The 23,097-nt window shown below is 39.5% G+C and overlaps 1 protein-coding gene across 6 annotated transcripts in view; it reads right to left on the bottom strand.

The window, feature by feature from the left end:
• The window catches only part of ATP11B (ATPase phospholipid transporting 11B (putative)), a 109,960-nt gene that overhangs the window by 14,900 nt on the left and 71,963 nt on the right, over positions 1-23,097 (bottom strand). For 4 of the 6 annotated variants that reach the window (XR_012906317.1, XM_075938047.1, XM_075938048.1 and 1 more), the window contains exons 25-28: positions 17,959-18,097; positions 12,257-12,322; positions 11,880-11,983; positions 9,622-9,787 (exon numbers count right to left, since the gene is read on the bottom strand). Coding sequence is in view for 5 of the 6 variants with exons in the window: in XM_075938047.1 (XP_075794162.1) it covers positions 9,622-9,787; positions 11,880-11,983; positions 12,257-12,322; positions 17,959-18,097 (475 nt within the window). In the remaining variant the exon portion in view is untranslated. Of the gene's footprint in view, positions 1-2,817; positions 2,904-9,621; positions 9,788-11,879; positions 11,984-12,256; positions 12,323-17,958; positions 18,098-23,097 lie in introns of all 6 variants that reach the window. The other 2 variants (XM_075938049.1, XM_075938050.1) reach the window with 1 other exon arrangement.

Raw genomic sequence — 23,097 nt, 5'->3', positions numbered from 1 at the left:
ATAAAAATATATTATAATTCCATTATGGAATCAAACAAGGAGTAAAAGTTAATATTACGTAGGTAATGTAAATGAGGTCAGACAACAATGAGCAATTAATTTTTTGGCAAAGTCCTGGCTGCTCATTTCTAGATTTTTTTTTTCTAGTTCTTTCTTTTGGGACAGGTTCACTTAATTTTTTCTAAATTATGCTTTTGTTTAGAAGGTAAAAATCTAGTGGACTTTATTAATTCTTTTCCTACTGTTCCATGGTAAATCCCCATGTAGTAGCTACCATACTCCCATCTTACGACTACACACAAGAGTTAAAAAAATCTGACTCCTGGAGTTGGAGAAGGGTAGGACTCTTGAATGGAACTTACTCTACTGCATCTGCAAGCCCCTTTGATTTGGGGAGTAAGCTGAATCAAAACCTTAACTAACAATGGCATTATAAAGCCATAGCATTTATTCTTCCCTATTGAAAATAAACTTTTGAAGTCACCTATTTTCATCCCAGAGATACATCTGCCACCCAATTTGTTAAATCATTTTGTGTTATATTGCATCTTACACAATTGTATTATATTGCATCTCAAAGTGCCCTAAAGGCAGCTAATCTCAGCTGATGCCCAGTGTACTGGGCAACTTCCTGAACACTTTATGTATGTAAATAAACCTGTGTCATAGGTTGGCACAATGTTATTTGATTTTTGCAGTTTGAGAATTTTTGGCTTACCTGAGAATCTGCTTCATTAATCATTTATTGTAAATGGGGACATCTTAAATTTACAGGTATACTCATTCAACTATTTATGTTTTACTAATTTAAAACACATTACAATGCAGCATCTATAGAGAGCTTTAATTTTCCCTGAATATCTGATAATATAACTGCAAAACTGTACTCCGTGTTTAAGAATTCATACAAATATTTTGTTTATCCATTTACTCCTTGGCTACATGTAGACTGGCATGATTTTCCGCAAATGCTTTTAACGGAAAAGTTTTTCCATTAAAAGCATTTGCAGAAAAGAGCGTCTAGATTGGCACGGACACTTTTCCACAAAAACACTTTTTGCGGAAAAGCCTCCGTGCCAATCTAGACACGGTTTTGCGCAAGAAAGCCCCGATCGCCATTTTCGCGATCGGGGCTTTTTTGCGCAAAACAATACCGCGTTGTCTACACTGGCCCTCTTGTGCAAAAGCATTTGCACAAGAGGGCTTTTGCCTGAACGGGAGCAGCATAATATTTCCGCAAGAACACTGACAATCTTACATGAGATTGTCAGTGTTCTTGCGGAAATTCAAGCGGCCAGTGTAGACAGCTGGCAAGTTTTTCCGCAAAAGCAACTGCTTTTGCGGAAAAACTTGCCAGTCTAGACGCAGCCCTTCTGTGCAGAGTATGCTACTATGCGTGTCCAAAGTTACTCATTGCACTGAAAATATGTTTTAGCTGGACTTTAAAAAGATGAAGTGTTTACATACATTGATCGGCCAAAAAGTTAAATTCTAGCACTTTTGAGGGGAGTGGGGGGGGAACAAGTTGGTAAAATTAATTAAATGGAAAAATACTGCCAACTTACCTTTCTTTAAAAGTTAACTTGTGCTCAAGTTTCAATAAGACTGACTCCCTATGATACTCAGGGATCTAAGCTACAGACTTCCTGGTATTTCTGCAAGAGTGAGTTGCATTACAAGTACCATCATATGATAATAATGGAAAAGAATGAAATTATTTCAAATCTCTCTTCGAAGTGATATTACTCATCCTGACAGAGAAACCATAGAGCCTGCAACTGCGATCTCAGGTTTTTAAGTGTTAATTGTCGCAATTATTTGTTTAAAATATGACACCACTACCTTTGCATGTGTCAGTTTCCTCTATTTTAAAGGATGTACTTTCACTCCTTCAATGTTGGTTACATGGATGTCCTAGTCCTGATTTACAGGCACAATCCTAGACTTAGACAATCACTGTATGAACAAAAATGGGCTTTTAATTTTTTTGTTGCTGCAAAAGTGGAGGGCTGAGTAAGGCTGGAACGATGGTGTAACCCTTTATTTTTGTGCATGTTTTAGTCTTTTAAAATGTGAATCACATTTCTATAGCACTTCATACACTAAGACCAAATGCATTATAAAAGTTTCAGCATCTTAGTACTTTACCTAGACAGCAGACAGGTACACTTCAGTCTTTCAATATTTCATACAATTTACTCCCAAATATCTTTAAAGACACAGACACCCATAATGCATTGAAAATAGACATTCAACTTGATAGATGCACTAACAAAAGCAAGAGCATGAAAAATCTTAGTTGCAGCACAAATGTATATTTACTACATAACAAAAGACAATGTTCTATGTTCTTATGGCACAAGTGAAAGCAAATTAAGATGGGCAGTTAGCAAGAAACTGCTGCCTAAAACACAAGGACCTTACTGTTGTGGTCTTATGAAGCAGTAGTTACCGAACATGCAGAAAGAAAGCACTGTTAATTTTGACTACACAAAGCAAAAGCATTGGAACCATGCTAGAAATCGTGGTTATTTTAAACTGGATGCAAGAAAGACTAGAACTGTATTCTCTAAATTGAGCATCATGCTAGCGATAGTCTCCTACAAGAAATGTCTAATACATGCTACTTATGAGAAGCAACTGGCCTCAAAAACACAGAGCAAAGCCAAGAAAGATGCCAAATAGAATGAATTTCTACTATAGATACTGCCTCTCATCCCACTCTAATATTCATGCCTCTTCCCATTTTTTTCAGTGCTGGTTAGTTGACCTTCAACATGCATAAGAGTTGATGGGGAACTGTCCCTCCTACTCTACCTAATTTTGCTCAGCTGATTCCTTGCCCTGGACAATGGCTGCAGTGCGATGAACTCGTCACTTAAAGCAACTCTGTTGGAGTATATCTATAAGTGGACAGAGAAGGGATGGAACATACAAGTCAGTAAAAAGTAGTATTTTTCTAAGAGAAAGACACAGGACAGGGTTGTAAAGGACATTGTTATTTATTGGAATATATTTTATACACCGAACACAAATGAGAACGATATTTGCAAGACTGTTCCTGGCACCAAATCGATTTACTCTTCATTGTTTCCATGTTTAAAAAGTGCCCCTTAACTTTCATGATGAGGGGAAAAACCCTGGAAATACTCTGAGGCATACTTCTCCTGTTGTCCTTAACACTTTCCCACCTCCCCATTAAAACTGCAATTTCTGCTTTTTACCAAAAGATTTATATTTTGTCTGGGAATGATCCCCTAGTTGCCATTTCTTCCTATATGATATTACAGTCAAGTTCTGAATGCAAAAGCTTACAGCAGCTACTTTCATGGCATGTGATAGAAGTCAAACACAGAATTATGATCTCATTGCAATATTGGGCAGAAATCTTGGAACATGGCTAAGAAGTTATACACATTCAGTGTATACCTGGGATGGGTGTGTGTGTGTCATGTTTGTCCGACTATGAAAGCCATTCTCAAGCCCCACTGCCTTTTCTACTAAGTTTTTAATTAATTTGGCTTTCAAAATGCACTAAGGCTAAGAGCTTATTAGATTGTAGCTCTTGATTACAATACCTTAACACGTACATTGTAAGCCAGCTGTTAAAGCACTGTCTAATGTTATTTTTCAGATTTTTCTCTCATGTAGTTCATCAGATCTTACAAAATGCCTCAACAATTAACTATGTGCAGAAAGGAATTGGTCTTTGGAGAACAATTATTTTGGTGGCAGTATTTATAATTTGTGAAATAAACTATTAACTTTGTTTATTCATTTTCAGAGTTACTGGGACAATTATTATCTCTTGCATACCAAGTTAAGAAAACCTACTTTAAGCTTCCTTATTTCTCCCAATGCAATATTTTAGAATTGAAAGATAGGTGGTGATGAAAGCCCTACAACTCCATTTTTAAAAATTAGAGATTACTGCACATAATACTATTTCCTTCCCCTGACCTAAAACTACAGGTTGTACCCCCCCCCTTTAACTGGGACTCCCTGGTCCAGCAACACCTGTCTGGCACCAACCACAGATGTTCCTGGACCACAGAGCCCAGAAACAGGGAGGTCTGCAGCAGGACAGGAGGGCCACAACTCAGCTGGGAGCCCCAGTGCGTGTGGGTTTTGGGGGGAGGCGGCATGATGGGGAGTTCTGACTTCAGTTGTGGCCATGGAGTTCCAGCCCCAGTAGCGGCCAGGGAGCTCTGGTCACAAGCCCAGCTGGACTAGAGCTCCGTAGCCATCTGGCTCCAGCACCAGGTGGCTGCGGAGCTCCGGCCCTTGCCATAGTGCTCTGCCACAGCTCCAGAGCTCTGGCCATGGCACTCTGGCTCAGGGAGCAGCAGGGCTGGTGGCATCTAGAAAGCCCGGGGGGGAGGGGGGGAGGGGGAGAAGCAGCAGAAGGGGCAGGCCTGCAGCCCGGATCAGGAAAGGAGGAACCTCCCCAGGTCTGGCAAATCCCAGTGTTTGGGACCAGCGAGGTCCAACTTGTAGTTTTAATTTCAAAATGCACTAAGGCATCTGTCGGGAGGGGTGGGGGGGAGGGGAACGGGAAGGGGAGGGTCCATGGGTTGCGGAGCAGCCTCTGTCCACAGGGAACTCTGACACCCTGTCAACAGGGGCAGCTGCTACTGCAAGCAGCCTCTGTCGGTGGGGCACCAGGGTCCGCTGAGGACAGAGGCTGCTTCGTGGTAGCCTCCCCTGCCCACCCCCACCACTTCTGCCTCTGATAGAGACAGTAGTGCGGGGGTGAAGGGGCACACGGCATTGTGGATCTGGTGCTGGAGGGGAATGAGCTTATAAACCAGCTTCCTCCAAGTACCGACTCCTGCTACCCACAGAGGAAGCAATCGGGGGGATGCATGTAATCAACAAGATTAACCAATAAGCCTAGGGTTATTGGTTAATTGTATAGTCAACTACACACTGACTTGATTATTCCAATGGATTTAATGATCTCAGCGTAGTCCCAAGAACTGCTCATAAAGAATGACAGAACCTGACACACAGATTGCAACTGTTGAAAGACACAAGTGTATTTCTGAATTTATGGAGAGATCCATTAAATAAGGTCCCGCTTTTGCAAATTTACTTTTCCAACCATAATTACACTTCAAAAGACACCCATGCACACAGTAAGCAGCTACATGTGATTAAGCAGTTACCACCATTAAAGAGTAACAACAGCATATGAATTTTTTGCAGTTTAGCTGATGGTCTAATCCAGAAATGGGCAATAAGCAACCTACATGCAGCTTGCTTTATTTACCTATGTGTCTGAAGGTATGGCCACTCGCAGCTCCTGTTGGCTGCAGTTTGCCATTCCTGACCAATGGGAGCTACGGGAAGCAGCATCCCCGTCCAAGCTACTTCCCGTAGCTCCCATTGGCCAAGAACGTTAATCAACAGTCAACAGGAGCTGCGAGCAGCTGTACCTGCACATCTGCAGGTAAATAAAGCACGTGGCAGCCTGCCAGAGGTTAACCTTGGTGAAATGCATCTGGCCTGTGGGTTGGTCTAGTGCAACTGAAGTCAGTATTCACAGCAAAAGGTACTTCTGCAGAACACAGTCGCACTAATGCAGATGTTGTAAAACTGCCAGTACTACTGTAACATAAGAACGACTATACCTGGTCAGACCATAGGTCTATCTAGCCCAGTATCCTGTCTGCCGACAATGGCCAATACCAGGTGCACCAGAAGGAATGAACAGAACAGGCAACCATCAAGTGTTACCCATTCCCAGCTTCTGACAAACAGAGGCTATTTACTATTCCTAGTCAACCTGGCTAATAGTCACGGATTAACCTACCCTCCATGACTGTATCTAGTTCTTTTTTGAAATCCATTGAAGTCCTGGTCTTCACAACATCCTCTGGCAAGGAGTTCCACAAGTTCAGTGTGCATTGTATGAAGAAAGACATCCTTTTGTTTGTTTTAAATCTACTACTTAATACATTTAAATCTGCTACCTATTACCAGAGAAAGGAAAATAAAATACACTAACCAAAACATATACCTACCATAAAACTATCACAGGAAAAGTGTTGATAGTATCATTCTTTTTTCTTAGGTAACATGACAGGCCATGCCTATAAGCATGTAATCACAACAACAACAAATATTTTACTGAAAGATGAAGTGAGATTTAAAATAGATTTATAGTAATGAATGGAAACCAGAAGCTGGGAACTCCTGAAAATTGACAAAAGGGAAAAGAAAGACATAAGCAAAAATTGATGGCTAACTGAGTCAAGGAAACTAAGAAGGGTTTTTTGTTTATTTTTTAAAGTCTTTTAGGAACTAAAGGAATCCTGTAACAATGGAATTGGTGCATTACTATACAGATGTGGTAGAACAGGTTAGATAGACATCTGTCAGGGATGGTGTAGACGGAGCTTGGTCCTGCCTTGAGGGCAGGGGGCTGGACTCTATGACCTCTCGAGGTCCCTTCCAGTCCTATGATTCTATGATTCTAACTGTTAATAATGCAGAGGGGCAGATGTGTTTAATAAATATTTCATCTGTATTTGGGAAAAAACTAGATGTGATAATGATGATGAAGAAATATTTTCCATTTGAACAGTAACTGAGGAGGATGTTAAACAGCAACTACTAAAACCAGACATTTAAAAACCAACAGGTCCAGGTAACTTGTATCCAAGAGTTCTCTGGATCATTACTGTTGATTTACATTATGCCTTAAAAATGTTGGATACATCACAGAACACTGGAAGAAAGCTAATGTGATACCAATATTTTAAAAAAGAGTCAGTGTGACAGCCTGGATAGCTATAGACCCATGACACTGATCCTAGGAAAAATAATGGAATGGCTGATATAGGACCCAAATTATAAAGAATTAAAAGAGGGCAATTAAATTAATGCTAATCAACATAGGTTTATGGAAAACAGATCTTGTCAAACAAACTTGTTTTTTTTAACGAGATTACAAGTTTGGTTGGTAAAGGTAATAGTGCTTATGCAATATATTTAAACTTCTGTAAGGAATTTGACTTAGTATCAACACATTTTGGAACATGGAACACAATAATCGGATTAAATGTGTCTAAGAAAAGGGTCTCAAAAACATAATACAAAATAGTTGTGAATCTACTAGGAGTTTTCAGGGTTCGGTTCTTGTCCCTAAACTATTCAACATTTTTATCAATAACGTGAAAGAAAACAAAATAATTACTGACACAGTGTGCAGATGACACAAATATTAGGAGCGTGTAAATAAAGAAGACTATCATTGATACAAAACAATCTGGATCACATGGTAAGCCAGAAGCAAGTAACTAATGTGTGTTTCAATATGGCCCTATATAAAGTCTGGCATTTACAATTCAAGAAGGATTTTGATAAATTATAGAGTTAAGACAAGAGCCACAAGAATGATTAATGGACTAGAAAACATTTCTTACGGTGAAAGAATCAAGGACTTCAGCTCAATCTATTAAGTAGATAAAATGATTAAGGGGCAACTTGATCGATCTGTCAGTATTTACACAGGGAACATAAATGTGATAAGAGCGCACCTTAATCTAGTACAAAAAGGTATATCATCCACTGGCTAGAAGCTGAACAAAGTCAGATAAGAAATAAGGTGCAAATAGTTAACAATGACAGTAATTAACCAATAGAACTACTTATCAAGGGTTAGTGATTTCTCTATCACGGAACATTTTAAAATCAAGATAGGATGTTTTTCTAAAAAATATGTTTTAGTTCAAATGAAGATTTATTCAGGAAGTCCTATGCTCTGTTATACAGCAACTCAGACAAGATGGCAGGAGTGGCCCCTTCTCGCATTTTAATACAAAGTTTTCTTAAACTGGATAATCGTTAGTCACACAGTCTATATGAGGCATAAGTCATAACCGGCATCTTATGAAACTCTATTTTGCATTATGGAGTATGTTTTATGAGCGTACAATGGAGAAATATGTATTTCTATCTAGTAATATTAATAAATATTTGCTATTAAACTATTTTGCCACACTACATGCTAGTGAAAAAGTCTCAGAGGAGTAGCCACATTAGTCTATAACTTTAAAAACAATAAGTAGTCCTGTGGCACCTTAGAGACTAACAAAAATATATAGTAGCATGAGCTTCTGTGGGCAAAAGTCATTTCATCAGATGAGCTGAAATGTAAATAAGAGAAACCAAGACATATATAACAGTAAAAAAAAAAAAGTACCTGTCAATTATAGGAACGATGCTGTTGAGGCTAATTAAGTGGGCTAGAAGTGTCTCATTCTTGGTTTATGATATAAAAGGTCAGTTGTTAAAGGCAGGGGAGATTGGCTTTATAATGCAACATCCAGTTAAGGTCTTTGTTCAAGCCCAGGGTAACAGTGTCAAATTTGTAGATCAATCTCTCTCTCTAATAATGGCTATTTTAAAATCAATGATTAAGTGACCAGGTATGTTAAAATGTTCCCCTACAGGTTTGTGTGTGTTACCATTTCTGATGTGTCCATTTATCCTTTGTTGCAGAGACTGTCCAGTTTGGCAAATATAAAAGGCAAAGGGGCATTGGTGGCATTTGATATATTTCACATTAGAGGATGTGCAGGTGTATGCTTCTCTGATGTTATAACTTGTGTGGTTAGGTCCTGTGATGGTGTCACTTGGATGTGGACAGAGTTGGCAACAGAGTTCGTTGCAAGGGTAGCTCCCTGGGTGAGTGTATCCAAGGTGTGATGTGTGGCTGCTGGAAAGCATTTTTGAACACCACTGGTCATCATCTTCAGCCCCCCCAGCTTAAACCCCTCTAGTGCATCATTGACAATCTACAACTTAGCCTGGAAAATGCCTCACTCACAAGCTGAAAGAGACAGGCCAATCCTTGCCTACAGACAAACCCCCAATCTGAAGCAAATGGGACACTTCCAGCACTCTTAATTAGCCTCATTAGTACAACTGACAGATACTTAAGAGCAATATTATACAACAGCAAAAAAGTAACAGAAACCAAGAAAAGTCATTGTGTCGGGGTGTGGTTTCTGTTACTTCCACTCCAGCTCATCTGATGAAGTGGGTTTTACACATGAACGTTCACAATATTATTTTTTTAGTTAGTTTACATAATTTCACTAGCAGGTAGTAGTCCTGTTGCACCTTAGAAACTATTGCATATCATAATAGCCACTCAAAAGGCAATTAATAGATCCAGAGACTCTGTTCAGTTTCAAAACAAGAGTAAATTTTGCTATTCGCTTTAAAACAGTGCAACTCTTTACAAAACATGTAGCCTAGCAAGCTAAAGACTCATTGTGTGTCGGCAAGACTGTGAGCTCACTTTACTCAGAAATGGTTTATTCAGTTATAGTACAAAAGTCATCACTCTTTGCAACAGTAACAGCTTCATTTAAACTCTGCTCAGATGATAGCATTAAATAGATCTACCTAATTTAAATTAATAACCTTTTCAAATGAGAGCACTATTTTACATACTGCAGCATCACAGCCATTTAAATTTTTGCAGAGAAAATGATATTGTGTCATTTATTCAGAGAAGGATTAAACAGTCATCCACTTACAAGATTGAATTTAATAAAATTCGTCTTTTAATGGTTGATCACTTCTATATAAAACCATAACATTTACCTGAGCTTTTTCCGTACTCGTTGGTTGTAGATGTCTGCACAGCACTTTCTTCACAACATCAAGAAACAAACAAGTGACAACTATGATGATTATGGCAAACCAAGCTGAACCACTTGACAGCAACTGAACAAATACAAAGTACATGTCCTGAGTGTGCAAAAATGGCCTAAAAATTAGAGAAAGGGTAATTAGAGAAAATATTAAAAATACAAATTACACAAAGTTAATTTGCTAAATCTGACCCTGTTTTAGCATGTCCACCAGAGTAACTCAGAGGTTAGTGACCCAGAAATGGGCGAGTCCACTGTGGGGAGTCTAGTAGTTGGAAAGTGGCACAGGGCAGCTAAACACTGAATGGTGTGGACTGGGGGAGAGTCTGGCTAGGGAATTTTGGGAACATGCTATTTTAATTCATCCTGGCTGCAGCTGCTAAAAGAGGATGAGCTTCTTTGGAGCTCCTGGAACACGTTAAAACAGCTCCTCAACAAAACAATGAAGGACACCATCACAGAAAAATTGCTTCCCTGTATGTCATGGATTTCCCAATTGTGCATGGTTCCACACTGGTACAGTAATGTGAAATTTGCATAAGATATCTGTAGAGCCAGAAATGAAAAGAGTGCAGGATTTTGAAAAGGGACATTACTAGTCTTTAAAGTATTTTGATTGTTAAACTAACATTAGCTATTTACCAATTAGTTCTATAACTTTCAGATAATCAGTTCATCTTTCATATTTGACACAGTGAGCCTTGCACAGTGAAGTGAAAATGTGTATTTTCAAAGAGAATGGTCTACATTTTTCAGCATTCATGTGTATGAAATAGGTGTGAGAAGTTTAGTCAGAAAGAGGTAAATGGCTTGTCAGAGAAGGCACCCACAGTACAGTAGCAGGCAAAAGAGTTTCCAGAAACATTATATGAAACAGACTGAGTCAACAGCACAGCATGCTGAGAATTGGAAAACAGTCATCCAAAATTGTTAAGGTCAACCTCTGAAGCTTATGACACTGATCCATAGGACTTTGTATGACTAATTTCATCTACCCAAACCTCATGGATATGAGTCAACAGTGTGCCGGTATAGACAAGAAGACTAACAGCATATTAGGGTGCATTAGGATGAGCACTGCCAGCAGTTCTCGAGAAGTGATTATTCCCCTTTATTCGGCACTGGTGAGGCCACATCTGGAGTATTGTGTCCAGTTCTGTCCCACCCCACCCCCATTACAGAAAGAATGGGGATGCATTGGAGAAAGTCCAGAAGAGGGCAATGAAAATTATAGGGGGCTGGAGCACATGACTTATGAGGAGAGGCTGAGAGATTTGGGCTTATTTAGTCTACGGAAGAGAAGAGTGAGGGGGGATTTGATAGCAGCCTTTAACTACCTGAAGAGAGGTTCCAAAGAGGATGGTGAGAGGCTGTTCTCAGTGTTGACAGATGACAGAAGAAGGAGCAATAGTCTCAATTGCAGTGGGGGGAGGTTTAGGTTCAATATTAGGAAAAACTATTTTATTAGGAGGCAGTGAAGCACTGGAATGGGTTACCTAGGGAGGTGATGAATCTCCAACCCTAAAAGTTTTTAAGTCCCGGCTTGATAAAGCCTTGGCTGGGATGGTTTAATTGAGGTTTGGTCCTGCTTTGGGCAAGGGGTTGGACTTGATCTCCTAAGGTCTCTTCCAACCCTATGATTCTATGATTCTCAGTTTTCCTAGCTATAAAATAGGAATATATATCTATTGTAATGTAATGAAACAACATTTATAAAATGCAATGTTATGAAGGGCAGTCACAAGGAGACATGGAAATAGATTGTCACCATGCAACATGCCATCAATGGACCACCAGTGCTTGAGAAATATTAATTATTAATTCAGCTCAAAACCGTGTAACTCTTCTCCCAAGAAAAATGTTACTCAAAATGTTACTCACTAGAGTTTTATTTAACTAACAACAAACAAAACCCCCAAAATAAGTAAACTTAGAAAAAATACAATTAATTTCAGAGTTCTAGAATTCATTAACACATTTGCTTCAGGTGTGGAACAAATACATGAAAGGCTGCAAAGTTGTACATTATATGTTAGGAGTAACAAGCTCTAGATTGAAAGAAAGGGGCAAAACCCCATTCCTTTTCCCCTTTTAAATGTATAAAGAATTTAATAGCTATAGTACAGGATCTACCAAACACCAGAAGCAACACTCTGTCTTCCTATTGTATTAATATGCACATACAGACAAAAAGAAAAAATCACTCACCAGATAATTCCCCCATAAAACAAGGAAAATATGAAATAAAATACAATGGAGCCCCAGGTAACAAAATGATTTATCCAAGTCCAGAAATGAGTCTCTAAAGCCATCTAAAAACAAAGAACACATTTAGAAAATGATCTAAATAGGTTTTAGTTTATTAATATGAAAATACTATGTTATTTTCAAATTATTTGCATTTACTTTCAAAGTTAACCAGTAAACATCTTTCAATATACAGGAAGTCAACACTGAGAGCCTAACACCCTCAGAGAAAGGAATTATTTACCACTCATATACAACTAAGAAACCAATTTTAAACTGACAAATTATTCTGTATTTGCCTACATTTCTCAAAATGGAAGGTAAATATGCTACTGTACCTTCACTGTAACAGTTATCACCATAACAGTGAAGACCAAAGTACCGAAAGTCCAGTTTCCAAACATCTAAATAAAATACAAAAACAGAAGTCATTCAATAAAATCAATTAAAAGCAGTTGTACTAAATTATACCTATTTGAAACTAACTACACTAATGAAACCTGTGATTGACTAAGTAGAGTTAGTAGAGCAAGAAGAGTACAGCACATACCACAAAGGAAAAAAATATAATTCCTATTAAGACTCACAAAATTTACATTCCACCAGCAAGGAATCTTTCTCCTTACTACAAATCTACAGCAGATGACGACAAATGCTACAAATCTAGAGCAGATGACGACAAAAGCAAACCATAAAATGAGATGTTAGGAAAATGAAGTTACTAATCAACCAATTATTCAGCTAGCCATGACTAATTGATGGTAAAGTATTCCACTTCAGAGTTTATAGCAGAAACTCCTCTATTTTGAAGTTTAACATTAAAGGTTATTTTTAAAATGCAGCATCTCGGGAGGGTTTAGTTTTTCCAAACCACTGTCTTCATAATTCAAAAATAATGGTGCTGTTATGTTCTTCAAAGGAAACATGAAGAAAAGAATGACAGTTTCCAGGACGATAAACTGAAAATTTAATCCCAACTCTAAAATACCTTTAAAGTATCCACCACTTTCACCATCCCATCCCAATATACTAAATTATCAGACCTCAGAACAAATTCTCCAACAATGTTAGAATCCCAGCTCTAATAAAAGGCAAGGATGCTGTGTTTGTTTCAACTGTGTACCTGCATGCTGCACAAACACGTCACCCTTCTACTTGCCTGCCTATACCATTCTCATGAACAAGCAGGTACTGAAATTGAAGAGGCTTGGCAGCCCCTACATGTAATGGTGACTGACACTGAATACTTGATGATGGAGAGCAGGATATTTGTAAATTTCATTTCTTTACCATTAGAAGTAGACAAGCATGGATAGTGCAGGAAGCCACTATTTGCAGATATGCAACCAAATACATCATCTTGGAGTTGATGGCTTAGTTCACCAAGTAAAAAGCTAGGATTAACATAGTTGCAGCTCTTGTCAGAGAGGACTGATTTTGCAAACAAAGGAAAAACAAACTCAAGTGTATCCCCTACATCTGGTGCCTTGTTATATGAGGGAGAAAAATAATTTTTCAGCTTCCTATGAGATCAAACAACTGCTATTATGAATGGCCCATGAAAGAAAGGGTCTTATTTACATCACCCTTCATGGCTGTACAGCTACAATGAAAAATACAAACTAATTCTTGCCACCATTTTTATTTTTGAAAGTATTTACATAGAATAGATGCTGCATCCTTTAATTTTGTGGAATACCAGATATAATATTTTGTATCATCTTCTCTTCTTTTAACGTAAATCTTACCATTTGCCTGTTAGGTTTCAATATCTGACGACATGCACAGCATGAAAAAGGGGGAAAAAAGTAGAACTAAAAGATCAAGTTGAAGTACAGTGTGTCACGATGTAAGGTTATTAAACCTCAAACACGCATTTTATTTACCTCCGGTGTTACTGAAGCTAACCATTTGTTATCTATTTACAAAGTAAATTATTCCATTTGGTGCTATAAAAGTCTACCATTAAAGTCTATACTTAGGCACTTTGATGTAAAAATAATTTTTTACCTAAACCAGTAACTGCTCAGAAATGCATTGGTCCAGAGGGGAAGCGCAATACTGAAAAACGTTTTTTATTCAATAAAATTCAAACGCAAGGTATATATGAATGCACAAGCAGAAAGTCATCTGATCTTTGCTCAATTAGTAATGATATTTTGCTCAGAGGTTCAACTATTTTAATGCCTGTCAAACATCTCATAAATGGACAGGCACTTTAGCTAGCTGTAATATCACCACTTTAAAAATGCAGAGTCGCAGTGTGGATGGCTCCCAGAGCTGGAACAAGCTATGACTGAGCACTCATGCCTGATCCCAGACCACTGCAGCTCTGCCTTTTAAATGTAGGAAGAGTCTGGCAGCTCTTACCACATCTAAAACACAGAGTTACAGCAGTCCCAGAGCCGGTGCAAGCTGGGACTGCTCAGTTCCAGCTCTGGGAGTTATGCCCTGCTACAGCTCTGCAGAATGCTTCCCCTTATCAACTAATTGTGTAGTCGACACAAATTGTGTCAACTGCACCATTAGTTAAATACCCGCCCCTTAACATCTTTAATAGGAAGATGGGGTATTGCTCACATCCTTACAGTACGGGATCTGTAGAACTATGGGAACAATCAAGATGCCTTTTATAAACAACTGACTGCCATAAGTGGAAGCTATGAATGGAAGCTTTACTGAGGCTTAAGCAAGAATGAATTTTCTCCACTCAAGCTCATATAAAGAAGTGGGTTTTTGCCCAAGAAAGCACATGATACTCTGTGTATGTGTGTGGGTTTTGCCCAAGAAAGCACGATTTATTTATTTATTTTCTCTCACACTCTCTCTCTCTCACACACACACACACACACACACACACACACACACACTCTCTAGAAGACTATAAATTCAAAGATCCATGTCCTCACTATGGGGAAGTACTGAATGTAGTCCAAGGCAGGCTCTGTTAATGAGGATGTGCAACTTCGGACTCAGAGCCCCAGGAGTTTTCCCAGAGGCCAATTAGTTCAAATTAACAGCGCTGGAGCATCCATACGAACGTTATTTAGGACTTACAAGTTTGGGAATAGCATTATTCCTCATGAAAATCAGGACTACAGAGTTTGAATTCCATGGGCCCTTATTCCAGAATAAAGGGTTTGGTAGTGTGGACACATCACTTACAAAATCAACCTTGGGGGGCGCCTAATTTCGCTCTAAGGTCCTAGCATAGAGCAGGCCTAAGGTGCCACAGGATTACTCTTTGTTTTTGAGAAGTCTATGGCACAGGTATACAGAATATAACATATTGACAATTCCTGCCATCAGTGACAACACTCATTTGGAAGACCTAAAAACCCGTCATACTGCAAAATAAAATGATTGTATTCACAGAAATTAATTTTACAAACATTTCAAGAAAGATGTGGAGAAATTGGAAAGGGTACAGAGAAGAGCGACAAGAATGATTAAAGGTCTAGAGAACATGACCTATGAAGCCAGGCTTCATGAACTGGGCTTGTTTAGTTTGGAAAAAAGAAGATTAAGGGGGGACATGATAGCGGTTTTCAAATATCTAAAAGGGTGTCACAAGGAGGAAGGAGAAAATTTGTTCCTCTTGGTTTCTGAGGACAGGACAAGGAGTAATGGGCTTAAAGTGCAGCAGGGGAGGTTTAGATTGGACATTAGGAAAAAATTCCTAACTGTCAGGGTGGTCAAATATTGGAATAAATTGCCAAGGGAGGTGGTGGAATCTCCCTCTCTGGAGATATTTAAGAACAGGTTAGATAGACATCTGTAAGGGATGGTGTAGGTGGAGCTTGGTCCTGCCTTGAGGGCGGGGGGCTGGACTCGATGACCTCTTGAGGTCCCTTCCAGTCCTATGATTCTATGATTCTAAGGTGCTGGATTACAGTCTCAAAGTCTGAAATCTTCTTTCTTCTTAAAATAGGCAATATGTAGATAGTGGAAATGAGAGTTTCCCTGCATCCTAGAGGGAGACCACAAACTTATTTAACATAGGCCAGTGGATGGAAACAAGGTCACTGAGATTGGGTTACAGGTTCACATTTACCCTGAGAAGAGATATATCTTCCATAACAAAGTTACTAAGTCAAATAGCTCTCTTTGTAGAAATTATTTGCTGCAAGGAGAAACATCTAACTTCTAGAGTAGGACTTAGTTTTCCTGTTATTTGGCATTCAATACTAAGGTACATAAGCCAGGGGTTCTCAAATTTTGTGATACTGCAACCACCCTCTAAGTTGCTCGCGACCCCCCCGGGGGTTGGCACCCACAGTTTGAGAAACACAGACATAAGCCAAGAATCTCACTGAAGGCAATAGACATAGTAAGTAATTGAATGTAAGGAATATCAAATCTGTACAGCCACTTGTAGAATAAATACTGTTTCTCACACTAAATCCTAGTCATACAGAAGCAGCAGCTGCCCAATAATATCAAAGAAACTGCCAAAATGATTCACAAAAGACTAGCTAAAAGAGTGAATAATGATTATGAAAAATTGTTTAAGTCACTAAGCCAGTCTACAATTTCATAATTTACACAGAACCAATAGGACTCAGATTCAAACATTCAGGCCAGAAGAGACCATCCTAAAATCACATAGTCTGACCTCCTGCACAGTGGCACAGAACCTTGCCCACACACTCCTGTAATAGACCCAAAAGCTTTGGCTGAGCTACTGATGTCCTCAAGTTACAGAGATGTTAAACAATGACATTTTGAATAATCATATGCTGGTTCTGTGACAACTTCAAAAGAAGTCTTTCATCACATGCTTTCAACGGGACTTTTTTGAATAAAGATACACAATTATGGAGAATTACTCTGACAATTAAGAGTTGCACAAGGTTTTCTATTTATTATCTTAATAAATATCAAATCATACTTCAGAGCACTCTAAAGGATTGTTTGAAATTCTGTTAGTGACTAAAACAGAAATGCTGATCTGGAAGGGTCTCTCTTTTAATGCTTGGTTTTCCATTACTATAAAACAAAACAAAATCACCAAAACGACCCCATTTTTACATATAAAATTTAAAAAAAATCAGTAATACATCTAATATTACATGAAAACCTGTAATCAAATCTATTTCAACTGTCAATGAATTTGGACTGAAGATGACAGAGCATTACACATAAACACCTCCATCCTTGGAGGTACAGAAAGTCTACACTTTGATAATATTACTATTTACTTTAATATTGTGGTATTTTTCTGTGTCTGATGTGAATAAGTAATTTGGTGATTGTATGTCTTTACTGTATTTAAAATTCATATTTGTAGTAAAAGATGATGTATTTAAAAACCTGCTCTAGTTCAGTCATATTGCTACGGAATTTTTTAATATTTATTAGGAAGCAACTGTACAACAAAATAAGTAGTATGGAGTACTAGGTCACTGTCCACCACAGCTTTATAAAAGATAATAAATACGTTATTTGGTTCAAGAAGTTTCAGAATGACCCAAATTTGGGGAAAATGTGAAAAAGCATACTTAGAGCAATTCAACTCAGTTAATTTTATTTTTGTTTTCAGTATGTAATTTTTCCTTTAAAAAATCTTGATCAAATATGTAATTTTAATGTGAATATCAAGTTCACATATAGAATAATCAATGAGCCACGCAGCATGCTTGAATAAGTAGTCTGTGTCAGCTGACTTTCACATATAAAACCATAATAATTAGAGAAATAAAAGAAATAAAGCAGATAGAATCTAATTCTGGACAAACATCCAAGCACCAACAGATCATCATTTAAATAATCTGTTTTGCTGTGTTGTCTGCACTTGAATTTCCTCAGTGTTAAGATCTTCTACTGCCTATAATATAAAGGAATAATGGTAAAGCATATTTTATATTTATTCAGCAATGCAGGAATTTTTAAAATCTTCAAAAAAGAAGCCTACTGGTTTACTGAAATAGAGTATGATTTTTACATTTATAGTACATTGACTTTACAAAAATTGTGCACAGTTTATTGAATGAAAAAAAATCACCGAATATGCTATGTTGCAATTTATGAAATATTTTACCTGGCCATTTCCCAGAAGAGAAGTGTCTTCTCCCATCAGAAGATATGAGCCATAAAAAAACACAACTGCATGAAAGAATCCCAAAATGGTCCAGTAAAGAAATGGTTTAAAGCCCAAGAGAGCATTTTTACTAATGTCTCTGTGGAAATAAAACACATTTTATATTTAAATTTCTCTCTTAACCAATCACCCAGCTACTGAAACAGCATTTAGTCAAAGCAATAGCACTCATTCATTCTGTAGCACTGCTGAGATGCATTAAAAAAATGCAAAGAAACAAAACAATTATTTAAGGGACAAGTAATGGGGAATTTTGAAATCACTGATATATTTCCCATCTATGCAAAGACCTCTAAATCATTTTGCAAACACCTAGTGAGTTGGCTATTTATCTCAATTTTTAAAATGGAAAACCACGCTGAATGAATAAGTGATATTGTAAGAGGCTGTAAAAGGAATCAGTGGGAGCTCTCAGAGTATCCAGCTTTAACCACTTTTTAAAAAGCTTGTCTCGGCTCATTTTCTAATGGACAGATGTCCAATTACAGAGTTTAACAGGAATCTCAACAACAAATGTATCTGAATACCAGACTCCAAAGTTCCTCTTTTCCCCTATGGGAGGCAAGGCCTGCTTCCCAAGTCCTGTAACCCTATTTTGTCAATAGACTTATTTCACACGTTACTTTAGATGCAAATAAAACAATCCACAATGTAAATTATGATGGACGGCTTTACCTAAAAGATCTTAGGAGATGACATGAGTACATTTAATTTTTAGCTACAGTACATTTTTCTGTCTGCAACAAGGAAAACATGTTCAGTAAATAAATATCTATATATTGTAGAATGTAGCTGTGTTTGTGTGTGTCTGTCTGCAAAGTCAGTTTGTTCAAGAACTCCTAAATGGTAAGAGCTAGGGTCACCAAATTTGGTATACAGCTTCCTCTTCTAACTTAAAGCAAAGTCAGGGTTTGGTTGCGCCAGGGCAACTGGAAGCCCCAGGAAAGGGACAGTTTTCCATAACCTGGAAAGGGAGGGGCTGCTTTCAGAGGGACACAATATGAGAGTGGCCTTTCCAGGCTTGCTGCTCCCAGTGGGGAGCTATGCTGCAGTGTCCACTGGGGGCAGCTGTACCACCAAGGGAGTGTCCAGCAGGGTTGGGGCTCTACCATTTTGCCAGCCAATACACTAGTAAGTAGACACCCTGTCCTAAACCCTTCTATCTTTTGGCTGCAGCGCTGGGCACAAAACAGGCCCCAGGTGGGCTGGGGAGGTGCTGTGGGGAGAGAGAACATGCCGCTGGCCCCCAACCTCCTGCATGACTCCCAAAACCCTGCCCTGAAGGATGCAGCAATACCAGGTAAATCAGTTAATAGTGTATAATTTAAAGTCCGCTGATCTTTAGAAACTAAAGGGCATAAGCACCACCAATACTAAGGCCCCGACCCAGAAGGGGAAACTTCTCATGCTTCCCCCCCTTGCAGATGCTGACTGGCCTGTGGGTGGGGGAGAACGAATCACCAGCTAGGTTCCGCAATGGGAGGAGACCTCACATGCTCCTTCTGTCCCTCCCAGGCCAGTCAAGGCCTAGAGGCGGGGGGAGCACGTGAAGTCTCTTGCCCCCAGTCCTTGCCCTGCCAGGGGTGTGTGGCGGTTGGAGGAGACTTCACATGTTCCCCTGTACCCAGATAACAATTGGCCTGGGGAGTGCAATAGAGTGGCCGTGGGCCAGATCCAGCCTGTGAAGGCCCTTTTGTCCACCTGAGTTGGTGTTTTGAAAAATGTAGTACTACATGCTGACACTGGGGGTACTCTAGCCCACAAAGACACAAACTGCAGACAGCAGAGAAACAAGACTCACAGAGGATAAATTGGGATTAAGAGAGACTAAGAAGAGAGTCACACAAGGATAAATACTATTTTATCTCAACCTACTCATCACTGCAAGGATCGCCACTTGCAACCCCACAACTAACTCTGGTCCATGAATTAGCTTTTGCTTAGCTTCATGATTTCATCGGAGAGGATAAAAGGCAGGGTGGACCGAACACGTCTCCAGTTCCTTCTCTACCATAAATCCGACATCCACAGCAGAGGGGAAAGAGGGCAGGAAGTGGAATACATATAGGGACTGCACATCCCAAAGAACTTCCTGTTACATATTAGTAACCCCTCTCTTCCTCAGGGGAGAGTCTTTATTCTATTCCACTTAAAGTGATTAGCAAGCACTATCTAATTTGAAGAAGGGTGAGAGCAAGGGGATGAAATGGTTGAGTGGAGGCCAGTTGTGCTGAATGAGATGCCCATCGCAGAGATATACATTTAGGTGTAACATGTAGTGAAGATATGTACCAAACTCCACATGGCAACCCTACATACTTTCTAAGCAACACATTGTGACGATCCTCAAATTTCTTGTCAGAGATGACTATGTGTGAGGGTGAATGCTGTGACCTGGAGGATGGGACTGATGGGTCTTCTGGTACCTTTGTGGAAATGTATACAGTTTTTGGTGGAAGAACTGGGAAACCTTGAATGGCTGTAAAAACGGCAGATGGTAAAAATCTGTGCTTGGGTGCAGATCTAGAAATACCCAGCATTTGAAGTATGGCATAAATCCTTGAGGGTGCGGAGGGAATCATTGGTTTTCTGGTTAAAACAATGTGATTAATTGAAAGGGAGGGCAGGGCCTCAATGAAATTTTGTACCTCCCCAGGAAACAAAATGAATGAAGCCATGATTCCCTTCACATGACAATGTCTGTAGCCATTGAGCATGCTGAGGTATCTGCTGCATCAATAGTGCTGTCCGCGACACCAGTTTCCCTCGCTCCAGGATAGACTTGGATCTTGCATCCCAGAAGATCCAACCATTTACCCTTCTTACCAGATGGGGGTAAGACATGGATGCTGTTGTCTGGACCATTCAATTGCTGTTTGTACCATGAGGGAGTTGGACAGGAGTTGTGAGAAAAGAAACTTAGACCTCCTTATCTGGGATACAGACTTTCTTTTTTACCCCTTTATGAGTGGACCTGTGTGGGGCTTGGTTATACCAAATTATTTGAGCTGGCTGAAGAACAAAAACGTTGATTGGTAAAACAATCCTACTTAGTACCAAGGAATGATGAATATCCTGGAGCTGATGCCGTTTGTCTTGTACTTCCTACATGAAGTTTGTCTGCCATCCTTTGAACGAGATCTTGGAACAGTCAAAAGTCATCTGGAGGTGAGGACAAAGATGAAGTCACTGCAGCATCTGGGGAGCATGATGGAAAAAACTTACTTTGGCAATTCTGGTCTGGTTCTTCCTATATAACCAGTTTGGAGAGAGTGCTCTAGATAAGGAGGCGAGGAGTCCTGTGGCACCTTATAAGTGCCTTATCTAGATAAGGATAGAGGTGAATCTTTCCTTGAGGCAATGGTGGGTTCTGAGAGTGGGTATTAGGGCCAGGATCTCCAGTAGGGCCAGCAGGATGGATCTGGTGAAAGCTGCGGAGGGTTCCAGGGCATGGGAAACCAGTCACTCCTCTGTGGGTGGACAGGAGGGTACAGGCACAATGCGGATGGTCTTTTTGAGTACTCAGTGATGATAGGGGATGGGTGGCCACTGCACTCCATCCAAATACTCCAAAGACAACAATTCGGATCCCAGTTCTAACAGTGGTACTTTCAGAGCCAGAGGAAGCATGTAAATGATTTTAAATGTGGTGAAGTGTGTCTTGACTGCGGAATATCCTGGGTGGAAGATTTGACCTCACCCAATGTGCACGTTAATGAAAGGTGTGGAGATCTTTGTTCTCCCAGGGCAAATAGTTTGTGTGATTGTGACACTATAATTTGGGGGAAGAATCTTGTAATGAGATCCTCATCTATATATAATTGTGATCTTGCATATAAAGCATGCCATGTGAGGTAACGGGGAAAGGTTATGATCTGTTGAAACACACTGTTCCATCTAAATATGTATATCATTAATGCACAGAAGTTATGAGAATGTACTATATGATTGTCACTAAACTACGCTGTGAGCTGGGGAATCACACAAATATTACATTCCCCAGAGACAAGAACAAGGGATCAAGCAACCATCAACAATCATTATCCTACAAGGGAGTCATAATTCAATAACTCACTTGCAAAGGTCACACCAGAGGAATTACTCTACCTTGCCTGGTGACTCAGCAATGCCCACCAGACATGCTCGGACTCTCGTTCTCCGAGCACATGGATTAAGGGTATAAAACAGAACACAGTGGCCCCATTCTTGGCTTTTTTCCTCCCCACACCTATATGCTTTAAGCAACAAGGACAATTAGAAGATTGAAGACTCCAACAGAGGAGACTAGCCTAAGTTTCAAGGGTGGAACCTATGTATATCATAAGTTTCAAGGGTGGAACTGTAATATCCAGTGGAATGAGAAAAATAGCTTAATCTAAATGTTGTCCAGCCTAGCAGGGTTGAAATTTTAGACTTCACCCTTATATTTTATTCTCTTTTGGTAACCACTCTGAGTTTTTGCCTATCACTTATAATCACTTAAAATCCACCTTCTGTGATCAATAAACTTGCTGTAATATTTATATTTACTGGTGCCGGAAGTGCTTGGCAAATCTGCTCAGGTTTACAAAGGCTGGAGAGGGGCTCCACATGTTGTTGTGCTGAATGATAACACTTGGAGAGATTTGCTGCTTATCACTAGCAAAGCATTGTGAGAGCGCGCCCCGGCTGAAAAGATAAAGGGGAGTATGGTCCCACAGTCCTAGGTGGGGATCCCACCACAGTGGTTCTCGTGCTTTTTCCAATCTTCTCAGTTTTAATGGCTCATTCCAAAGCCAAAACCAGGAATGAAAGGAGAACTTCCTCAAAAACAATAAATCTCTTATCTCAAAGGAGGCTGATGCTTACTGTGTGTGGAGCTTGCTACCAGGTACCGGCAGATACACTGGTTTGTGCAGGTTATTTGTCATATTTATGCATCTTGGAGCATGTGTTGGCTTCTCTGGGACACATTCTCAAAAAGCACGTTGCCCTTCTTTGATTTAGCAGAAGACTTAATATCATGCTTATGTGCATGTTTGACATCCCAAGTAGGTGCAGGCACAGTAGAGGGACATGCATTTTTAACTGTTGCAAGCT

Source organism: Pelodiscus sinensis, chromosome 10 (assembly GCF_049634645.1).
Source record: "Pelodiscus sinensis isolate JC-2024 chromosome 10, ASM4963464v1, whole genome shotgun sequence".
In the NCBI taxonomy this organism is placed as follows: domain Eukaryota; kingdom Metazoa; phylum Chordata; order Testudines; family Trionychidae; genus Pelodiscus; species Pelodiscus sinensis.
The sequence above is the reverse complement of the archived record's forward strand: the minus strand, read 5'-3'. Positions and strand labels throughout refer to the sequence as shown.